We start from the raw sequence: 23,822 nt of genomic DNA on the forward strand, positions 1-23,822 counted from the left end.
ATTAAAAAAAAATTTAGAAACAAGCTTTGTGAAAATGTTACTTGATGTGAGACACATTTTAGAATAAAGTCTTTTGGAGACTGAATTTGGACTTGTTCTACTGCTGATTTTCAAGTTTATAACTTAGAGATGGTCTGTATATTAGAAATATCAGAAGTTAATTATTTGATTCCATGTAGCTGTTTTATTCTGAAGGGGTTTTGCTTGGAGTGCCCCCTGCTCCTACTTTCTGAGTCTAAAATACTCTGCATTTTGTGTCAAGAATTTCTGTCTCGTTTACTTTTCATGTTGCATGCCTTTTACACTGCTTCTCTCTCAAGATGAGTTTTGGAGCTGTGATAATTCCCATGGGGTTATTTCATAACACTTACCCTTCCCTGAAGTTTTTAGTAAAGGCTGAATCAAATTACTGAAATAGTTCAGACTTTTCCCTATATGTTTCTTACCATTTTCCCAAAGTACTGACAGTTATAGAAGTAAATACATTTAAAATTGCCCTGTTGAGTAGGATCTTAACCAGTATATATTTAATACATTTTTACGTTAAAATTAATTAGAAGTCCGTTGAGTAAAAATTAAGAATAAATTCATTTTTAAATTTCTGATATAGTAAGAGAAAAAAATTGAGTTTTAAGTGCTACACATAAATATTTCAATGAAATCTGGTATTAAAATACCCTATTATCTGTATCATATGTAATTTATGTTAAAGTAACTGTTTTTAAAAATTTATCATCATATCTTTTCTCTACAAGGTTTAATTTTTAGATACCCAGAAGATGACTATGAGTCATTTCCACTCTCAGAATCTGTACCTCTCTTCTGCCTTCCTATGGGAGCTACTATTGAATGCTGGGATCCCCAAACCAAATACCCACTTCCAGTTTTCTCAACTTTTGTATTGACAGGTTCTTCTGCAGAAAAGGTATATTTTTGCTTCTTTGATTAAATATATTTTCCCGTATTTTTATTCCAGAAAATAATGAATATGATATGTTTCATTTGAGTGTAGGATTATTTGGATACAATAAATTTTGGTTTAAATTTATACTGTAATGTCTAAAGTGATAAGTTAATATGAAAATTGTTAACATGAAAATTGATGTTCATATTCTGGAACTTTTACAGACAGCAGATACAATTTCCCTCTCAAGAGATACCCATAAAACCCAGGCAACAAGATGAGATTTTGGTAACAGAAGACATAGATATGTACCATAGAAAGAATTAGCAAACACAGTAACAACCTGGATTAGGCCCTCCATTTGGTTTAGACCTATCATTTCAAAGATACTGAAATGATAGAATGACAATAGGAAAGATGTTATAAATTGAATATATAATTAAAAGATTTAAGGATATAATAAAAGGACTCAAAACATCAAGGAAAGAACAGGATATTTTGAAAAATAAATAGATTGAAAAAAGAAGTAAGGGTCTAGAAATGAAAAATATCCTTTAAACTAAAAATTCAATAAATAGTTTAACTAACAAAGGAGACATAGCCAAAGGGAGAATTAGTGAAGTGGATGATAAGTTACCTCAAATGTGTAATAGAGAAATGTGAAACATATAAAAGGAGTTAAAAAAATGTAGAGGATAAACTCAGAATTTTGATTTTTTTAGTTCTGTAGGTAACTGTATCATTGAAAGGGCCAGCATATACTGTTGGGAAATGAGAATGCCATGTATTGTGTGACATTTTACCTATAAAGAAGACTTTTAAAGTGTGTTCTCTAAGGTAGGGGCTGTAATGGGTCTGTCTGACACTGAAATAATGTACCAAATGAAACAAAGACCATTAAGCAAAAAAAAAAAAAAAACCCAAACTTGTTGCCATGTAGTTGATTCTGACTCATAGCAACCCTATTGGACAGAGTAGAATTGCCTCATAGGTTTTCAAAGCCTGTAATCTTTATGGAAGCAGATTGCCACATCTTTTGCCCATGTAACAGATGGTGGATTCAAGCTGCTGACCTAGTGGTTAGCAACCAGCACTTAATCACTGTGCTACCAAGGCTCCTGTAAAGATCATTTAGGTTATCCCTTATGGAAGCAAACACTGTCAACACAAATGCCATTCTCTAATAATGATTCTTGTTGGAAATTTTCCAGCTGAGTTTGAGAAGCAGTTCTGCTGCAATATAAGAAGTACACGTAACATTAAGTTTCATCCATGCACTTCCTGTGCCTATCAAAGGACGCAACTGCCTTGAAACATCATTAATCATAAGTAGCAGAGAATGAACTTTTGAGTTTTGTTAGAAAAGGTTCAAAAAGAAGTGGTTTTTGTTTCCATTATGTTGAGATTGTAATCCATACTGAGTGCTGTAGTCTTGGATCTTCATTGGTAAGTGCTTCAAGTCTTTTATCACTTTCAGCAAACAAGGTTTTGTCATCTGCATATCAGAGGTTGTTAATGGGTTTTACTCCAATCCTGATGCCACATTCTTCGTATATTCCAGCTTCTGGGATTATTTGCTCAGTGTACAAATTGAATAAAAATGGTGAAAGGATACAACCCTAACGCACACCTTTCCTGATTTTAAACCATGCAGTATCCCCTTATTTTGTTTGAATAACTGCCCCTTGGTCTATGTACAGGTTCCTCATGAGAACAATTAAGGGTTCTGGAATTTCCATTCTTTGCAGTGTTATCCATAACTTGTTAAAATCCACACAGTCAAATGCCTTTGCATAGTCAATAAAGCAAAGGTATAAACATCTTTCTGGTATTGTTTACTTTCAGTCAAGATCCTTCTGATACCAGCAAGGATATCCCACCTTCCACGTCCATTCCTGAATCTGGCTTGAATTTCTGGCAGCTACCTGTCAATATACCACGGCAGCCATTTTTTTAAAAATTATCTTCAGCAAAATTTTATTTGTTTATGACATTGTTCAATAATTTCCACATTCTTTGGATCACTCTTTTTTGTAATTGGCACAGATATGCATCTCTTTTAGTTGCTTGGCTGAGACAAGCTGTCTCCAAATTACTTGGCATAAGCAAGTGAATGCTTTGAATGCTGCTTCTATTGAAACATCTCAAAGGGTATTCCATCAATTACCGGAGCCTTGTTTTTCACCAATGCTTTCATTACAACTTGGACTTATTTCTTCGATACCATTGGTTCTTGATCATAAGCTACCTCCTGAAATGGTTCAAATTTGACCAGTTCTTTTTGGTGCAGTGACTGTGTTCCTGCCATTTTCTTTTGATGACTGTTGCATCATTCAGTGTTTTGGCCATTGTCGTTAGGTGCTGTCAGATCAAGTCCGACTCATAACGAGCGACCTTATGTACAAAGAATAAAACACTGCCTGGTTCTGCGCTGTCCTCACGATCCGTGCTATATCTGAGCCCATTCTTGCAGCCTGTGTGTCAGTCCATTTTGTTGAGGGTCTTCCCGTTTTTCGGTGACCTATACTTTACTAAGTTTGATACCCTTCTGCAGGGAATGATCCCTTCTGACAACATGACCAAAGCAGGTGAGACAAAGTCTGACCATTCTCACTCCTAAGGAGCATTCTGGCTGCATTTCTAGGACATATTTTTTTAAAAAATTTTAAATTTATTTTTGTAGTATTCCCTCCTCTCCTTCCAGGATAGATTTTGCCCATAGAATCCTTTAATATTGCAAGGCAAGTCTTGATTTTTGTCTTCTATTCCTTCAGCATGAGAAGTCCTGAGTGTGTTCCTTTTTGGTTTTATAACTATAAGTCTTTGCACATTTCATTATAATACTTTTGTCTTCTGAAGCCACCCTTGGGAATGTTTTGTTTAGTTCTTTTATTTCATCATTTCTTCCATTTGCTTTACTCCTTTTCTTTCTTCCTTCCATTTGCTTTAGCTACTCTGTTCAAGAGCAAGTTTCAGAGTGTCTTCTCATGTCCATTTTGGTCTTTTATTCTTTCCTGTCTTTTTAATGACTTTTAAAGTTTTCTTTATGTATGATGTTTCTAAGTCATCCCACAACTTGCCTGGTCTTTGATCATGGGTGCTCAGTATATGAAATCTGTTCTTCAGATAGTCTCTAAATGTAGGTAGGATAGAATCAAGATCATATCTTGGCTCTCCTGGGCTTGTTTTTATTTTTTTCAGCTTCAAGTTGAACCTGCATATGAGCAGTTGATGGTCTGTTCCACAGTCAGTTCTTGGCCTTGTTCTGACTGATGATATTGAGATTCTCTGTTGCTTGTTTCCACAAATGTCACTTTGATTCCTGGGTATTCCATTTGGCAAGGTCTACATGTATAGTCACCATTTATGTTTTTGAAAAGAGGTATTTGCAATGAATAAGTCATTAATCTTGCAAAATTCTATCATGTGATCTCCAGCATCATTCTTTCACCAAGGCCATATATTTCAGCTACCAGTGCTGCTGCTTTGTTTCCAATTTTCACATTCCAATCACTATGTAAGGAGGGCATGGGGCCATATCCTCTGACCTCCTCCAACCTCATGAGGGGGAAATAGAGTCACCATCAATAGCCCAAGGCTTATTCCTGTGAGACCAGACATGCTACTACCCTCTAACCTTTTTTTTGACAACTCTGACACCAACTGCCCCTCCCACAGCACTCTGCTTCCCTGCTGGGTTCGATAATTGGTTGTAATGGCCACACAGAACTCACAGACGGTAGTCACAATGATGGGGTTTATTAGGGAAATAACAGGTTACAATTCAGGTTCAGGAATGTTCAGGATACAATTCTTCATTCAGGACAGCCTCCCATCAGCCATGTCCCCAGGCATGCCTCTCTGGCCCTTGGCCTCTTGGCCTGGCCTCTGCCTTGTTCCAGCAAGTATTACAAAGCCCTTTAGCTCTGTCAGTAGGCACACCTAGGTGCATTCCCCTCCACCAGCAAGCCTCCTGCCCAAAGGCACTTAGATTTCTCACTCTGTGGGCCGGAAAGTCTGCTGCTCTGTCTGGTGTCTCTTGGTTCTGCTGCTACTGTGCTGTCTGTGACTCTCTGCCAAGCAGGTCCAGCTCAGGGATCTCACATCCAAGGATGTGTGCTGCATTCTACTGCCAGCTCTTCTCGATGCCAGTGAGATGTCCCCTTCTGCTTCTAGGAGGGCTCAGTTTAAGCCTAGCAGAATGATAAGCTAATTAATTCACACCTTATGTGTAAGGCCCCACCCCCACGAGGGTGCCATGTACCTCATTTACATTACTAACAATTTATCCAGTCTCCCTTGGTAGACCACAAGCACCTTACATGTGCATAGTCCCACCCAGTGATCTGATGAGCTCCACAAACACCATGGCTAGAAAGCCATATAAAGTAATTCACTGCACCACACAATACATCTTGATTGCACATTTGATCGATTTCAGACTGCAGAAGTTGATATACATTTTTAATTTTTTCATCTTTGGCTTTAGTGGTTGGTGCATAAATTAGAATAATAGTGTTATTAACTGGTCTTCCTTGTAGGTATATGGGTATTATCCTGTCACTTAGAGCACTGTATTTCAGAATAGATCTTGATGCCATTCCTCTTCAATTTGTCATTCCTGGCATAGTAGACCATATGATTGTCAGATTGGCAATGGCCAGTACAAGTGAATTTCATTTCACTAATACCTAGGGTATGACTCTATGCATTTCATTTTTTTGACGACTTCCGGTTTTCCTAGATGAATCTTTGTACAATTCCATGTTCTGTTACTAGTGGATGTTTGCAGCTGTTTCTTCTCATTTTGAGTCATGCCACATCAGCAAATGATGTTCCTGAAAGCTTTACTCCACCCACATCATTAAGGTTGACTCTACTTTGAGGAGGAGCTCTGGTTGCGTAGTCTTAACTGCTAACCAGAAGGCTGGAGGTTCAAACCCACCAGCTACTCCTCGGAAGGAAGGTTGGGCAATCTACTTCTTTAGTGATACCGCCTTGGAAACCCAAGGAGGGGTCGCTGTGAGTCGGGTCCAACCTGACAGCACATGACAGCAACAACAACTACTTTCAGGAGGCAGCACTTCCTCAGTTGTTTTTTTTTAGTGCCTTCCAAACTGAGGGGCTCTTCAATGTTTGACAGTTATTCTTAGTTTTCCAGTACCAGAACAGACAGTGTTTCACTGTTATTCAAAAGGTTTTTAGTGGTTGTTTTTTTCAGAAGTGGAGCACTACTTTTTTCTTCCTAATTTTTCTTAGTCTGGAAGTGCCACTGAAACTTGTCTACCATGGGTGACTTTGCTGATTGGAAATATCAGCAGATAGCCTCCAACACATGCAATCTACCACAGTATGAGAAACTGACAAATGAGTGGTGAAATAGGAAAAGGGGTCTCTTTAAAAATTCAATTAACCAGACTCCTAATAGTATATAAATCTAATATGCTAAGACTTAACTACTTTTTGGCTTGCGTGTCTAATTAGAGTTTTTAATTAACATATCTAAATAGTTGTATTTGAAAGCGCAGGGACTAATGCTAGTAAAATCTAAATTCTCTTTGACTGAAAAATATCTTAGAGTTTCATTTTATGAAATGCTTAGTTCAAATTTTTAAAATTAATATAGAATAATACTAATGATGTAAAAATATTTCACAGTGTGGTTAAAAATGAAAGCAAGTTACAAGAGAGTAGCATCCATTTTTGTTTAAGATAGAATGTCTGATTTGTAATTACAGTGGATAAAATCTAGAGTGATTTACATCAAAATATGGTTAACTCTGGGGTAGAATTTTGGGTGAGTTGTTTTTAAAAAATTGATCTTTATCATATGTACTCTGAGCATACGATTCTTGTATAATAAGAGAATTAACTTGCAAAAGCCAGTTTGGATTTTTTAACAAATCTTTTGTCCCATAGGTATATGGAGCTGCCATCCAGTTTTATGAACCTTACTCTCGGGAACTTCTAACAGAGAAACAGCTTATGCAACTGGGCCTGTTGACACCTGTGGAGAGAAAAATGGTCTACAAATCCATCAATTCAAATAAATGCATTTGTTTACTCTCACACTGGCCTTTTTTTGAAGCTTTTAGAAAATTTCTTATGTTTATCTACAAACTTTCTGTGTCTGGACCACATCCTCTTCCCATTGAAAAGTATGTATAATGATTAAAGCGATGTCTGGTGGACAAACTGGATGTATAAATATTCATTGTTTACCTACTTTTTTGGCACTGGCAGCAAAGTTGAAAGGGTACGAGAGTCAGTGCTCCCTTTTGCTTCCTCCCTTATTCACCTGAGTCATTGTCTGGGAACTTAAGATTGAGGAGTGGCAGGGAGGATGGCCAGATAATAATCTTGTGAGAATTCAGCTGAGGGAACTGAAGTATTTTGCGTAGCTCTTCCTGTTCATTCTGTAATAACCAAGAAAAGCTATCTCCTGGTGTGTGTATGCACACATGCATATGCACACACATGCACACGATCATTCTAAATCTTAACTATAAAACATTTCTTAGCTGATGTAGAAATTAGTAAGGGAGAGATAATTCACATTAGGACATGAAATTTGGGTTTTAGCATTAACAGAATCTACATGTTTTCCTTCGTGTTTGTAGTCCCCTTTGTTGTGGAAATCTTTTGCAATCAAGAAAAATACAAGCCACACCATCTTTTTTAAGTTACATCTTTTGTGATTTTTGAGTGGCACATTGATTTCTTTATCATATATAATTTATGTACTTTGCTAGCAAATCAAGAGGTGTCGAGAGCTTTATGGAAATACCGGAATATCTGTAATCATAGATTTTTCTAGAATATAGATGTTTTTACATTAGAGAGAATATCATGAAAAACATTGGATAAATGAGGATAATTATGTGAATGATTTAAAATAATGCTTAAAAATTTAAAAATAGTAAAGTGCTGTGCATAGACACATCACAGTTTGTTACAAAACTATTGTTTCTACTTTAATATTGTAGTCCTGAAATACCAGTTTAATGGCTCATATTTCTAAATTTAACTTGCAGCTATTAGGTTAATTAAAATTTTTTGAAGTAAAAACGTTTTGAAAAATTAAGGCTCTCCTAATATTTTGTGAAAATAAAATCAGTATTATGATCAACTCTTTTCTTAGCTGAAGTAATAATTTGCATTGTGATGGCTCCTAAGAGCTCAAAAACTTTGGAGGAACATAGGAAGCTATTTATAAGTGGAGAAATAAAGTAAGTAAATGGTTTGACCACAAGTTGCAGGCGTAAACCTGGGGTTAAATTCTTTATTAACCAAACTCACTGCCATCGAGTCAAATCCGACTCATAGTGATCCCGCCTTGGTTTCTGAGATGGTATCTCTACAGAAATAGATGGCCCAGTCTTCCTTCTGAGGAGTGGCTAGTGGATTTGAACCGTCAGCCTTCTGGTTAGTAGTCAAATGCCTTAGGCACTATTCCACCAGAGTTCCTAAATTCTAGATTAGTGTTAATTAATTATGTCACAGTTCATTCCTCTCCTTATATTAGAATTTGTGACCAGGGCTATAGAATTACCCTCTTTCATGAAAACTATACTCATATCATTCTTACTTTCCTGGAGATAATTTGTTGTTGTTATTGTTATGTGCCGTCGAGTTGGACCCGACTCATAGCAACCCCTCCTTGGGTTTCCAAGGCAGTATCACTATGGAAGTAGATTGTCCCATCTTCCTTCCGAGGAGTGGCTGTGGGTTTGAACCGCCAGCCTTCTGGTTAGCAGTCAAGTGCCTTAGGCACTATGCTACCAGAGCTCCTTGGAGATAATAGGGAATATTAACAGTAGACTTTGATTCAGAAAAACACATTATGTATTTCAGAAATCTAATGCCTATGACTATCCTTATTTACACATTAAGTAAATCCATATTTTAATAGTAGATTTTAGGTAAATGGCTTTGTCATATTTGAGGTGAAAAGTAATTGAAGAATGTTGGAATTCAAATTACTAAATTAAGATGATGATATTTATTTCAAAATTTTTTTCTAGGCACATATCACATTTTATGCAAAATATCCCTTTTCCTTCACCTCAGAGACCAAGAATCCTTGTACAGGTAATCAAAAAAGGTTCTGTTTGGGGAGAACTCTGCATATGTTTATTTAAATCATTGCAGAGTGAATTCTATTGCTTTTTGGGTTTGAGATGGAACATTTTTCATTCATAAAGTACTTAAATTTCCTGTATTTTATTTCTTACTAAACATCTTTTTGTACTGCTTTTTTGATCTTAGGTACACAAAATTGGAATCATCATTACCCTTGGTTTGTGACATTATCAGTAGTCTAGGCTTGGTATTTTTTAGCTGATTTTAATAGCACAAACCCATAATTATGGGTATGTTCTTAATATTGGAGCAATAGATAAATAATAAATATGACATGAGCTTTGTTGGGTGGGGAAGTGAAATAGTGCCTCTCTGGTAAAGGACCAGTTTCCTTTTTTCCCAGTCAATGACAAATCTGTACAGGTACACAGCTTGTGCCAACTTGTTTACCATGAGAATTCAGTATAGACATAAACAGGTCTATACCCTGTCCAAATGTTTGAGTCTACTGATTACATGCTTGCATGTGGCAGCAGTGTCACATTGCCATAAAAATTTATACATGACTATTCTCCTTTATACAGTCTCTTCCTGGACCAGTAACAATTTGCAAATTGGCAATGGGCCGTGCATTGGCACTTCCAATAGCACTTACCTATAGAGATAAGCTAATTTAAATTTTTTTCTAAATCATAGTCAACACTATATTTAATGAAAGATTAAGTCAAATATTACTAATCTGACTGTACTTCACTTCTACAAGTATTAGTACATATCAGGCAACTGCCAAGTGCTTGTAAGTCTGTTGAGTAAGTAAATATGAGACTTTTAGAAAGTAGTAATTCCATTACTTTTAAATACCTGTATTTCAACCATTTAACTAAATCAAAATTCAATTTAAGTAACAATTTAATTAAAAAGAACTTAAAAATACCTCTGAGTAAATACAACTACAGTTTTACATCTTAGCACATGTTTTAAAGGACATCTGTCTGCATATTAAACTGTTTTCTATTTTACCCTTGATCCAGATACTTAGATTTCAAAATTAGCTTGATTAATTTCTTTTTTTCTTTCCTTTGAAGTTATCAGTCCATGATGCTTTAATATTATCACAACCAGTTTCTACACCTTTACCACTCAGGTAATTAATAGTATTTAAATGATTTATTTGTTTGTAGCAAAATGCTTTAAAATAGGGATTTGAGTAATAAAATAAGTGCTGTTTTACAGACTAGGTAATCCATTGCCATTGAGTCAATTCCAACTCATAACAACCCTGTAGGATAGAGTAGAACCGCCCCATAGGGTTTCCAAGGCTCTAAGTCTTTAGGGAAGCATGGTGCCTCATCTTTCTTCTGCAAAGCTGCTGGTTGGTTCAAACTGCCAACCTTTTGGTTAGCAGCCAACTGCTTTAACTACTGTGTTGCCAGAGCTCCTACAAACTGGATAAGGATAGCCTTAATGTTTCTAACTTTGATAGCTGGATAGATGGTGAGGCTCTTTTAAAAATGGGAACACTTAAGATGGTTACAAGATTGGATGTAGGAAATACCTCCCTCTACTTCTCACCCTCTACCCCCATATTTAGTTCATAGTTGAATCCATTGATTTCTCTTCATCCGAATCACTAGTCCACGCTGTCATGATTTCTCACCCAGACTGGATCAATCTCTTAATTGGTTTCCTTTTATTCTTGTCATCCTTTAGTTCTTAATCCACACAGCAGTCAGTGTGTCTTTTGAGAATGTGAATACAGTTGGATCATTTCTGTTTCTGCCTAATGTTTTACTATTTTTATCCCACCTTACTGTACTTTAGTTACAATAGGCATATTTCAGTTTTTTAAACATGCCAGTAGATTTTTCTTGCCTCAAGTCTTTGCATATATTGTTTGTATTCTCCCACCTACTTTCCCTTTAACCCTTATATCTGTTCTTTTGAGTTCAGCTAAAATGGTGGGTTTTTAAGAAAATCTTTCCTGATAAACATTCCTTTGTTACCAAAAGAGGTTTATTACAGTCTTTTCTAAAGAGGTCTACTATATTCTTTCTTAGAACCTTGTACATTCTTTATCATTGCACTTAACAATTTTAAATGACAACTGTACAATTATATGGTTATTTGTATTAGATCCATGAAGGAAGTGAGTATTTATATTCTGTTTACCATTATATTTCTAACCATTGGCAAAATGCCTGGCACATAGTAGACACTCAAATATTTGTTGAATGAATGGATATTCAAGGCCTGGAGACATGAAAGCCCTTGGCTTCTTGGGAGGACCAGAGAATATCCAATGTAGCTGGAATGTGGGGTGCTTTGGGGATGGTGCATATGATTGCCAGAAAGTAATGGAGGGTATAATACAAATATATTACTTAATTTGGAAATGTTTTTTCGAACTCTTGTTTGGAAAACAATAAAATTTAAGAATCAGCCATGATTTAGATTAAGCTTTTCTTCCTTTTTATTTTTATCACTCTTGTTTATTCCCCTTGTATCTCATTAACTTTGCTAATTTTCAGTGGTAACTGAGTCAGAACTTGAAATTAGTGCTAGATTCTCAATCCATTAATACTTAGAAAATAATTTAATAAGCACATCTTAAGTTATTTGAGAAACATAGTTTGCAATCATCTTTTTTTTTTTTTCCAGTGGCGCCAACTTTAGCACCTTGTTAATGAATCTGGGTCCTGAAAATTGTGCAACACTGCTACTCTTTGTTTTACTGGAGAGTAAGATTTTGCTTCATTCTCTTCGGCCGGCTGTGTTGACTGGGGTAGCTGAAGCTGTTGTAGCTGTAAGTATAGAATTTTCCTTTTAGTTCATAATTACTGAGAGAGAATTTTCACTTGGGGAAATTTCCTTCAAAGAAGGCAACTTTGAAAATAATCCTTGTAGTGAAAGGGTAACATAAATGTAATGTGGTTGCAAAGATGAGTAGAAGTATAAAGAAAACAAACATGATTTCTATTTGAAAATGTCAGTTTCTGACTTTATATTTTAGAGTTCTTCACAGAGTAGACTCTGATTATATAGTAAAACTTTGAACAAGGTAATTGCATTCAGTGAGGGCCTCTGGCCAATTTCAGTTGCCCTGATGTTTTTGTTAGGTGCCACGGAGTTGGTTCAGATTCATAACGACCCTGAGTACAATAGAATGAAAACACTGCCCTGTCCTGCACCATCCTCACAATTGTTGCTATGTTTGAGCCCATTGTTACAGCCACTGTGTCAGTCCATCTCATTGAGGGTCATCCTCTTTTTCACTGACCCTCTACTTTACCAAGTATGATGTCCTTCTCCAGGGACTGGGCCCTTCTGATAAGAGGACCAAAGTATGAGAGACAAAGTCTTGCCATGCTCACTTCTAAGAAGGGTTCCAGTGGTTCCTCTTCCAAGACAGATTTATTCATTCTGGCATTCCATAGTATATCCAGTATTCTTTGCCAGCATCATAGTTCAAATGTTTTTTTGAATTCTTCCATCTTCCTTATTCATTGCCCAGCTTTCCCATGCATATGTGGCAATTGAAAATACCACAGCTCGGCTCAGGAGCACCTTAGTCTTCAAAGTGACGTTTTTGGTTTTTAACACTTGAAAGTGGTCTTTTTCACCAATTTGTCCAATGCAATATATCATTTGATTTCTTGACTGCTGCTTCCATGGGCATTGATTGTGGATCCTAGTCAAATGAAATCCTTGACAACTTCAGTCTTTTTTCCATTTATCATGATGTTGCTTATTGATACAGTTGTGAGGATTCACACTACTGATCTTCCTTCTTTGTTTCTAACTTTTACATTCCAATCAGCAGTAATTATCAATGTTTATTGAGTGCATATTTGATCAATTTCAAACAGCAGAATTTGTTAAAAATCTTCAATTTCCTCATCTTTGGCTTTAGTGGTTGGTGCATAAATTTGAGTAATAGTAGTATTAACTGGTGTTCCTTGTATGCATACGGATAGTATCCTATTTCTGACAGCATTGTACTTCAGAATAAATCTTGAAATGCTCTTTTTGACAGTAAATGTGTTGTGATGGCATTCCTCTTCAAATTGTCATTAATAGCATAGTAGACCGTATGATTGTCACATTCAAAGTGACCAGTATCAGTCCATTTCAACTCACTAATGTCCTCGGAAGGAAGGTTGGGCATTCCTACTTCCGTAGTGATACTGCCTCGGAAACCCAAGGAGGGGTCGCTATGAGTCGGGGCCGACTTGATGGCAAATAACAACAACAACAACAATGTCTAGGATACTGATTTTTTTTTTTTGTAATGTGATTTGGGTGGAAATTTACAAAGCAGATTAGTTTTAGTCTCAGTTTATGTACATTTAATTTCACAGCCCTCATTACTATCCTAGCAATAAAAAGCTCTCCTCCCCTCTCCTCCCAGTAACTGCCCCTTCCATGTGTCCTTCTTATCTATGCATTCCTGTTTCTCCAGCTTTCCCTCTATGCAAATGATGCCCTTGTGATGTCTCATGATTGATTGGTCTAATGGGTGCCTCTCCCTGGGGTAGGTGTTCTACTTGTAGGCCTTTCTGCTTGGCTGAGAGCTAATAGGATATTGATCTTTATGTGTTCCATTTCATTTTTTATAGCTTCCAGTTTTCCTACTTTGTACATTCTGTGTTCTGATCATTAATAGATATTTGGAGCTCTTTCTTCTCATTTCGAGTTGTACCACATCAGCAGATGAAGGTCCTGAAAGTTTTACTCCCTGGTTTATTCTACTTTGAGAAGACAGCTCTTCCCCAGTGTTATCTGAGTACCTTCCAACCTATGGGGCTTATTTTCTGGCACTGTATAGACAGTGTAGCGCTGCTTTTCTGAAGGTTTTCAGCCACCAGTTTTTTCAGAATATAACTGCCATGTCCTTCTTCCTAGTCTGTCTTAGTCTGTAAGCTCTGCTGAAATGTGTTCACTATGGTGACCCTGCTGGTATTTGAAATATCAGTGACATAGCTTTTAGCATCACAGCAACACATAAGGCATCACAGTACAACGGACAAGTGGTGGTCAGTTTCCCTGAAATTATGAAAATGTATTAGTTGTTTTTTTTTCCTCTCACTTAAACTTTTAACCATTTTGAGCCAGGCAATATGTTTAAAATGGTTATGAAGTAGAGTGATGTACAGATGCTTAGCACTGGAGCTTATTAGGTAGACCCTTACCTAAAGGCCCTTGCTCTAGCTGTTGCCTCTCCGGAATACTTTTATCCCACACGTCCCCTTGGCTAAATCCCTGGATTCCTTTAGTTGTAGCTGAATGGTATCTACGTTGATTTCCTTATGGTGCCTCGAGTGGTTTTCTTATTTAATATTGCAGCCTGCTTCTCATCTCTCCTGCTCTGAACTTTAATCTCATTTACTTTGGTTTTACTTTTTTTTCATAGCACTAATCACTTCTTGATACAGTATGTATTTGATTTGTTATACATCTTTTGCTTATTTTTTATTGTTTTCTGCTAGACTAGGTGTCAGCAGACTGTTATTCACAGGCCAGATTCTACCTGCTACTGTTTCTGTAAATCAGGTTTTTTTTTTTTTTTTGGAGCACAGCCCAGTTACTTACGTATTGCTTATGATTTACTTCTGAGCTACCATGGCAGAGTTGAATAGTTGTGGAAGACAGTCTCACCTACAAAATCTAAAATATTTACTATCTTTTTCAGAAAAAAAAATTTGCTTACTAACATGCTAGACTATAAATTACATGAGGGCAGGGATCTTTTTTTGTTCACTTTTATGTTTTCATCTTCTAGAACAGTGCTTGGCACATAGTATGTGTTGGTTGCAAATTTTAAAATTGCCTAAACTTTTTTTTTCCAGATGATCTTTCCATTTCAGTGGCAGTGCCCTTATATCCCTCTTTGTCCTCTTTCACTGGCGGCAGTGCTCAGTGCACCTTTACCATTCATAGTTGGTGTTGACTCGAGGTACTTTGACCTTCACGACCCACCACAAGATGTTGTTTGCATTGACTTGGATACAAACATGGTATATGTGTAAGTTCATTCTTTTTTATAGTATCTCCTATTTATCTTTTATCTCATACATAGTTGTGATTAAGGCATTGGGTGGCTAACCACAACATAGGTGATTCAAACCCACAAGCTACACCACCAGAGAAAGATGAGACAATCTACTTCAGTAAAGATTTACAGACTTGGAAACCCAATGGGGGTTGCTATGAGTTGGAATCAACTGTATGGCAGTGGGTTTTTTGGGTTCTTTGAAACTATCTAGTAATACGCTTTTTGTGAAAGTTGTTAATAAACCTTTATTTTTAATATAGCAGTGTGTTCTGTTGGTGCAGAGCATTTGGCTGCTAACCAATAAATAGGTCGGCAGTTTTAGCCCACCAGCTGCTTTAAGGGAGAAAGATGAGGCAGCCTGCTTCCATAAAGATTTACAGACTTGGAAATCCTATAGAGCAGTTCTACTGTTACCGGGGCCACCGAGAGAAACGCCAACACCGAGTAGGATGATGTAAAGGAAGGACTTTATTGTACTGGTACTTGGGCTCAGTGGATTCACATCCAGAGACTGAGCCCCAAACAAAGGCCACATAGGGTTTTTATGGGGCTTTTCTTCTGGGGTCTTTGGGATAAAAGGATGGTTGGTTGTTTTCAAGGACACAAGCCAACAGTGTTACAGAAGCAGAAAAAAAAACTCATGCAGGGAAGAAACAGGGAGATGGGTTGGCTGGAATGCATACATAAGAAGGATATCAAGGACAGCTGGTCACAGGAGGAAGGAAGGGAGAGTGTGGATAGAGGGATCTTTCACTCTCTAAGTTTTGTTGGGATGAAGCTGGGTCCATCCTGCCTCATTATTCCCCCTTTTGAGACTCCTTCATATTGTTTAAAATGTCAAGGAGTCTCACTTTCCTCCTGGATCATATATATGTTCCAGATTCTAACTCAGTGGTTTGTTTCTTCATCATCATAAGCATTGATTATACATGTCACCTTCTGATACCCCTGCATATATAGTATTTTTCTTTCGAATGCTTGAGATGTTAGATTGGTTATTAGACTCTGAATCCCTTGTATAAGTAAGGACACCAAACACAGAAGTACTACAATTATAATTATTAAAGGCCCCACGAGGGGCACCAGCCAGGTTGTCCAGGAGGATAAATTGCTCCAAATTCCCCAATCCATTTTATTTTGTTAATTTGTTCCTTTAATTCCTTAACTTTATTACTGATGACATCAAATTGATTTACGTAATAGTAACATTCTTCCCCTATCAGTCATTTTCATTTGGGTCTACTGTGTTCCGCAGACAACTCCATTACACATGGAACCACAAGAGCTTTGACTGGGAGAGTAACAGCCTGGTGGTATGAGTGTAGTAGTCCAGAATTTGCAGCCACCTTGGGTGCACATAGTGGGTGTACGCCCTCTATAACAAGAAGAGTGTAGAATGTCAGGAACCCATTTTTCCTAACACTGGCTGGGACATTGCCGGCTGGAGGTTAACTGCAACTGAGTAATGGCGATAATGAAAATCAGAGTAAGCATTCTATACTCAGTAATAGTCCTATGGTTAGAATAAAGGTTAGGCTTAAGTTAATTCTTTAGGAGAAGGTCCACTGAACCGAAGCTACTGCTGTGAGTCCAGCAGCCAATACTAGGACCAAGGGACCAATCAAAAACAAAAATGCAAGCGAGTAGAAATTATTTATAGCTAATTGTACCATTAGTGATTCTTAAGTTTCAGCCGTGCATAGACCAGTCAGCTTCTGGGGGTGACTGGAGCAGGGTGTTGATAATCCTTAAATTTCAGCCATGCGTAGACCATTTAGCCCATGGAGTGACTGGGGCAGGGCACCACAGGTCTTTGGTTCTCTTGTCATAGAGTCACTTTCAGTGGGTTCTGGGAATGGTTTTCAATTTGCTAAAAATTGCCAGAATCATCAGGCACGGCTCTTTTAATCCTGGAGTGGTGAATCCGTGGAGTGATGCCTTCAACCTTAACTGCCATGGGGGTAGTTAAAATGACAGTAAGTGATCCTTTTCACTTGGACTTGAGGGGTGTTAAGTTCCAGTCCTTCATCCACACCCAATCCCCAGGTTGGAATGGATGTACAGGGGAGAAAGGCTTATAGGGAGCTTTTCCGTTACCCGTTTAGATATCTGTGCTGACACTGTACCCAGTGCTTTTAACTGATTGCTTATATCTGTTTCTTCCCTTTCCCTGGGTGTTCCAGGCATGGAATGAAGGAGAGAGGTGGGGGCCTGGTGAAAAGGATTTTATGTGGGGAATATCCTGTAGTTTTCTGTGGGGAATACCTGATTTTCAGTAGCACCATTGGAAGGGCTTGTGGGTAGGTTAAGTGTGCTTCCTGTCAGACTTTACTGTGTCCAGTCTTTATAGTCCTGTTCATGCTCTACTTTGCCGAGCTCTGAGGCCTATAAGCAGTATGTAGTTTCCAATTTATGACCAAAGCCCAAGCTGTCTCCTGTACTACTTGTACTATGAATGCTGATCCATTATCTGAACTTATGTATAAGGGAATTTCATACGTCGGGATGATCTCCTGTAACAGGGCCCGTGTTACTTACCTGGCCTTCTCCGACTGAGTTGGAAAGGTTTCCACTCATCCAAAATAGGTGTACACCATTACCAGGAGATAGCTGTAGCCTCCACTCTTGGGCAGTTGAGTGAAATGCACCATCAGATTCTCAAAGAGTGCAGCTCCTACAGACTGGATGCCAGGAGGTAGTGAAGGATCTTGCCGGAGATTGTTTTTGCAACAAGTTATAATTTGTTGGCCATTCCTTTTGGAAGTGTTACAAGCCACAGAATGTAGAAATACTTTCCTAACAGTTGTTCCATGGCTTCCTGGCTTAAATGAGTAACTGAGTGGAAGTTGTTGATCAGAGAGGGGGCCAGTAGTCCAGGAATCGCTATCTTACCATCCAGGAATCGCTATCCTACCAGTCTTGGCTTGTTCGGCCCTTTCTTGCTGTAACCACTGCTTTTCTTCTTGTGAATATGTTGGTTGTACTTCTGGCATCCAAAGGAGGAGGGATGCGGCTCTTCTGGTTTCCAGTAGCTCCCTGGCTGCCCTTTTTGCTTCTCGGTCAGCTTTTTGATTTCCTTGGGCTTCTCGGGTATTTTCCTTCTGATGTGCCTTGCAGTGTATTACTGCTGCCTGAAGGGGCTCCCACATTGCTAACAGTAAATCGAGGATCTCAGCTTGGTGCTTTATTGCTTTCCCTCCTGAATTCAGCAACCCTCTTTCTTTATATATTGCTCCATGCACCTGCACTGTCAAAAAGGCATATTTCAGATCCCTATACACACTGGCTCTCTTTCCCTTGCTCCTTTTTAGGGCTCTTATTAAGGCTATTAGTTCTGCTTTCTGGGCTGATGTCCTGCTTCTATGACTTCCTCTAAGGTGACTACCGCATAGCCAGAGCAATGCACCCCCTCTGAGTCTATAAAGCTGCTTCCATCTGTAAATAGCTCTGTCTCTGGATCAGGGAGTGTTTGGTCCCTCAGATCCAGACAGCTGGAATATACATTTTCCAGGACTTCAGCACAATCATGCTCTGGGGGTCCTTTACCAACAGGTAGTAGTGTGACTGGATTAAGTGTTTTTACCACCTCCAGTACTATTCAGGGGTTCTCACACAACAGGCCCTGGTATTTTGTGAGCCTGGAGTTGGTCAGCCAATGATATCCTTTTGTATTTATTAATACCACCGCTGAGTGGGGGACATGGACTATTAAATTCCGCCCCAGAGTGAGCTTGTTAGCTTCTTGTGCTAAGAGAGTGGTGGCAGCCAGCGCCTGCAAACATGGAGGCCATCCATTTGCTATTCCATCTAACTGTTTAGACAGGTATGCAATAGGTCTGGGCCAGGACCCTATGGTCTGTACTAGAACTCCCACTGCTGTTTTCTTTTTCTCTGTTACATACAGGATGAAAAGCTTAGAAATGTCAGGTAATCCTAGGGCAGGAGTGGTCGGGAGTTCTGTTTTTAATTGTTGGAAAGCTGCTGGTTGCTCAGGTCCCCACTGCAATGGGTGCTTTTCTCTCTTAGTGGCATTTGTACAGCTGAGTGAAGTGAGTGGGGTGGTGCATCAGCAACTGGGGTTGCCGACTCCGAGTTAGCAACCGGGGTCAAAGAAGATGTTGGGGTATATGAGTTGAGGTGAGCTGGCCCTGGGCTGGTCCCAGCCAGAGTTTTTGGGTCCAGGTCAGTAGTGGAATTGGGCAGGAGTGGGGGGTGGTGTTTGCAGCCAGAGGATTTTCAGTGAAGGGTACACTGGGACATAAGGAGGGGGTATTGGCTTTTCCAGCACCTCCTGAAGAATAGGAGGGCACGAGGGTTCAGGCAAAGCAGAAGGCGGTGTGTTATTTTCCTTTTTCCCCTTTTTATAGTAGCTTTTAGAAACCATCACCCGACTGACTGGCCTCCAAAGCCATGGAGGTGGAGTTGTGACCAACTGGAGCCAGGTGTCTATGTAGGGGACTTGATCCTGGTGGCTGGGGTCCCCAGTCTCACCAGCCAGACTCTCATCACAGTTCTTTTATCTAGTGTTCCCTCTGATGGCCACCCAACCTGGAAAGTCAGCCATTCTGACTCACACAGGGTTCTGAGTCTGCCTGCCTGCATCTTTACTCCATAATCTTGTGCACCAAATCCCTTCTTAAAATTCTTTAGCATGATCTGGAGTGGGGTTCCCTCCTGACTCTGAGCTCCTCCCATAATGGCGCAATATAATTACTAGTCATTTCGCTGAACCTGTTTTCCCATTCTTCTTGCGAGGATTTTCAGGCGCCTCTTAGCTTTGGCAAATCAATATAAGTTCCAGACCCGGAAGTCCTGCTGAGCTATCAGCAGAACCATCGCCCTGAGCTGTATGAGGATTGCTACCAGTTAGGGGAGTGGCTCTGCACTTGCTCCCAGCTTCCTGATTCCTTAGGGTCTCAGTTAGCTAGACACACTCACTCACACATGCATCAGAACATATACCAACCCCAAAATCCTATAGTGCCTGTGGGCTACTGTGGTTTCTCGCCACCTCTATCTGGGCGATATTCGGACAGTGCCCGGGGGCTGATCAGACTCCCCTTCTGCCTTCCGGTAGGCCTGACTACCTGTGGGACCCCAAAACCTACTGCTGTTCAGACGTCTGGAAGGTGGCCATTCCTTCTCCTGCTCGGTCCCCGAAGCCAGGCACAGGACTGGGTTTCATCCCGATGCAAGTGACCTACATGGTGTCAAACACCAGCACGCTCAGCAGGTCATTCTCCTCAAATCAAGGGCCGGCCCAGGCCGCCAGCTTCCTGGGGTCAGTAATAGCTACGTCACCAGTCCCTCGAGCGGCAGAGGGGCTGAAACTGAGGTCATTCCCTGGCCAATGCACCAGAAATGTTAAACTGGAGCTGCCGAGAGAAACGCCAGTGCCGAGTAGGATGTTGTAAAGGAAGGACTTCATTGTACTGGTACTTGGGCTCAGTGGATTCTGGAGACTGAGCCCTGAACAAAGGGCACATAGGGTTTTTATGGGGCTTTTCTTCCGAGGTCTTTGGGATAAAAGGATGGTTGGTTGTTTTCAAGGACACAGGCCAGCAGTATTACAGAAGCAGAAAAAAAAACCTCATGCAGGGAAGAAACAGGGAGATGGGTTGGCTGGAATGCATAGATAAGAAGGATATCAAAGATGGCTGGTCACGGGAGGAAGGAAGGGGGAGTATGGGTGGAGGGATCTTTCACTCTCTAAGTTTTGTTGGGATGAAGCTGTGTCCATCCTGCCTCATCCTGTCTCAATACTCTGTCCTGTACGGTCACTGTGAGTCAGAAATCACTCTGTGGCAGTGGGTTTGGGTTTGGTTTTAATACAGCAGTTGTTAACCAGGACAGTTACCAAAATCTAGTAACAAAATTGCTACTTCCACAGCAATACTGCCTCGGAAACCCAAGGAGGGGTCGTTATGAGTCAGGGCCGACTTGATGGCACGTAACAACAACAACATTGCTGTGGAAGTAGATTGCCCAGCCTTCCTTCCGAGGAGTGGCTGGTGGGTTTGAACCATCAGCCTTCTGGTTAGCAGTCAAGTGCCTTAGGCACTATGTTACCAGAGCTTCCATCCATAGTATAGTAATTTCTGTTTGGATAATAATGTTAACAGGAGACAGGAGATACTTTATTTATCAAAAGACTTAAGGGTTTGGATAAAAATGGTTAAGCACACCTTATCTTTCAGAGCTCAAAAGATGATATGCTTTCTGGGTTTAATTCATAATACTTTAAAGCATTTAATTCTACATTTTAACAATATTCTTAGGTGATTCTTTTAAATCCCTAGACACAACTGAGCATCTTGTTAAAATGTTCATGCTGATACTCTATATCTGGGGTGGAAGGGCAAATTCTCAGCAGGTTGTCCAACTAGAATGAATTGGCTTGAAGCCCTGGATTGTAATCACAGGCATAGAGATTATGATTTATACACATATGTTTTGGGGACACAATTCAGTCCACAGCAGCAAGATTTAAATTTTATAATAGTTTTAATCTTTACTGGATTGAAATTGATATTAAAAATAAGTCTTTTTTTTTTTTTTTTTTTTTTTTTACTGGAGGCAGTGAGAATGTGTGTACAGAGAATAATGTACCACATTAATTAAAGAAGAACTTATGGAAGGACTTTAAGAGTCAAGATGGCTTTAAAGCCCCTTTCACCACCACCCTGCACCTAAAAAAAAAAACACACACACACACACACACCAAAAAAGGCAGTAAGTAAGTATTGAAAATTCCCTAGTGTTGGTGCCAACTTCAGGTCCTAGACCACTTTCATTCTATAGTGTTTTAGAGTGTTAGAAAATGAATAGAGAACTTGAGAAGAGGCCTAAATCCTAACAACAATAGAATTGATTGGGGAAATATGCCTAAATGATTAAACAAAGAATAGGAAGAAATGTTTGCTATAATTTAAAATCCAATTTTGAGATGGATCTACCTACTATTGTATTTTGAAGCTGTAAAGCACTGGCACTTTCCTTACTATATATATTTAGATTTGTTTATAACCATGAAGCAGTGAACCACTTGCATGCATATAATACTCTCTTTAACATTTTCTTATTTTTAAGCTGCCCTCCCAGAGAAACATTTATTTCAAGTTTGTATACATTGAGGTGCTCTTGGAAATGATTACTTATGACATTATAAATCAGATGTTTATTTTTTTTACTGAATAAGGTAATAATGTGGAAATACTTCAGTTTTAAATAATTTTGATAAAATTTCTCTTGATCAAAATACTATTTTTTAAAATAACTTTGAACAGTTGTCCCCAAGCAGTGCTTTTTTTTTTTTTTTTAACTACAGAAAAGATGGTTTGGGACTTGTTTGATTTTTATAACCTAATCTGTCATTGTATAAACTCTTTTCCTATCAATTAATCCATATTACTCCCTTGTTTTTGGTCTTTAGGGAATTTTTATTACGAGGTCAAGATATTCCAGTGATCATTTCCAAATATTTAACATGATAAGGTGTAACAAAGATGCAGTTGTTTGTGTTATGAATTGGCTCCAGTGTCTAGATTTTTCTTCATGGAGATTGTTGGCAATATAAAGTATAAAAAATGTATCTTGCACATTTTCATTTATTTCAGTAATACAGCCTTGCACAGCTTCAGAGTAGAACTAAGTGATTTAATGGCAAAGAGTGTTGCATTTCCTGAAGGTTTTTATAAATGCGAATCTTGTTGATCATACGAAAAATTTATTGCCATCAAGTCCCGGCTGACTCATGGCAACTTCCAATATATTAGAGTAGAACTGGGACTATGGTGGTAACGGTGGATAAGGCACTTGACTGCTAACCGGACGGTCAGTGGTTCAAACCCACCAGCTGCTCCGTAGAAAGAAGACTGGGCAATCTACTTCCGTACAGATTTACAGCCTTGGAAATGCAATGGGGATCGCTATGAGTCAGAAATGACTTGATGGCAGTGAGTTTGGTTTTTTATCCGTCATAGGGTTTTCAGTGGCAGATTTTTCTGAAGTAGCTCACCAGGCCTTTTGTCTGAGATGCCTTTGGGTGAACTCTAACCTCTAACCTAATTTTTTTAAGTTGCAGTTAATTGGTTTTTATGTTTAAGTCTTGGATAATGGCAATTGTGATTGATTTCCTTTTTAACCAATATGAGGGCTAAATGAACAAAACATGTTTTAATTAATTTAAGGAATTTAATCCTTACTTAAATTCCACTGTCTATTTGAACATAGAGTATTTTTAGAAACCTACTGTTAGTATTTTTAAGTCTCAAGTCAATTTGTTTAGACACTTAAAATATTATAATTCTAAAATACAACCTTTAAGCAAGACTTCAGCGTTGTGTTCATATCTCCAGGATTGAAAATCTTTGTTGGAAGATTAGAATGAGGTGAGGAAATTTGATTGAGGTTGACTGAAATGAAAAGAGAACTTCCTTGAAAACCACATATTCAGATTGTGCATATTAATTGTAATATTAATAAAAATATCCTTTCCATTTTCTTTCTTTGTCTTGACATAAGAATTTTGTTTTGTAAAGCTATTGTAAGTAACAGATTTTATTAATTATATTCTTATTTAATAGATCAGATGAAAAGAAGAGCATGAACTGGAAACATCTTCCTAAAAAGCCATGCAAAAATTTGCTTAGCACCTTAAAGAAATTATATCCCCAGCTATCTTCAGGTAAATATGTGGGGAAAATGAATATTACTGAAAGGATGTAGATGAGTAAAGTCTTCTTAAAAACTTACACATAACTTTTCTTCACTTAAAAGGAGACT

At 38.6% G+C, this 23,822-nt stretch overlaps 1 protein-coding gene across 1 annotated transcript in view; it reads left to right on the plus strand.

Moving 5' to 3' along the window:
* DENND4C (DENN domain containing 4C) overlaps positions 1-23,822 on the plus strand; it is a 122,831-nt gene that overhangs the window by 8,686 nt on the left and 90,323 nt on the right. The window contains exons 4-10 of the mRNA XM_042782498.1: positions 756-925; positions 6,824-7,062; positions 8,929-8,995; positions 10,072-10,130; positions 11,645-11,789; positions 14,833-15,008; positions 23,624-23,724. Coding sequence (XP_042638432.1) covers positions 756-925; positions 6,824-7,062; positions 8,929-8,995; positions 10,072-10,130; positions 11,645-11,789; positions 14,833-15,008; positions 23,624-23,724 — 957 coding nt within the window. The remainder of the gene's footprint in view (positions 1-755; positions 926-6,823; positions 7,063-8,928; positions 8,996-10,071; positions 10,131-11,644; positions 11,790-14,832; positions 15,009-23,623; positions 23,725-23,822) is intronic.

Source organism: Orycteropus afer, unplaced genomic scaffold (assembly GCF_000298275.1).
Source record: "Orycteropus afer afer isolate SDZICR_OR568_19922 unplaced genomic scaffold, OryAfe1.0 scaffold00345, whole genome shotgun sequence".
In the NCBI taxonomy this organism is placed as follows: Eukaryota; Metazoa; Chordata; class Mammalia; order Tubulidentata; family Orycteropodidae; genus Orycteropus; species Orycteropus afer.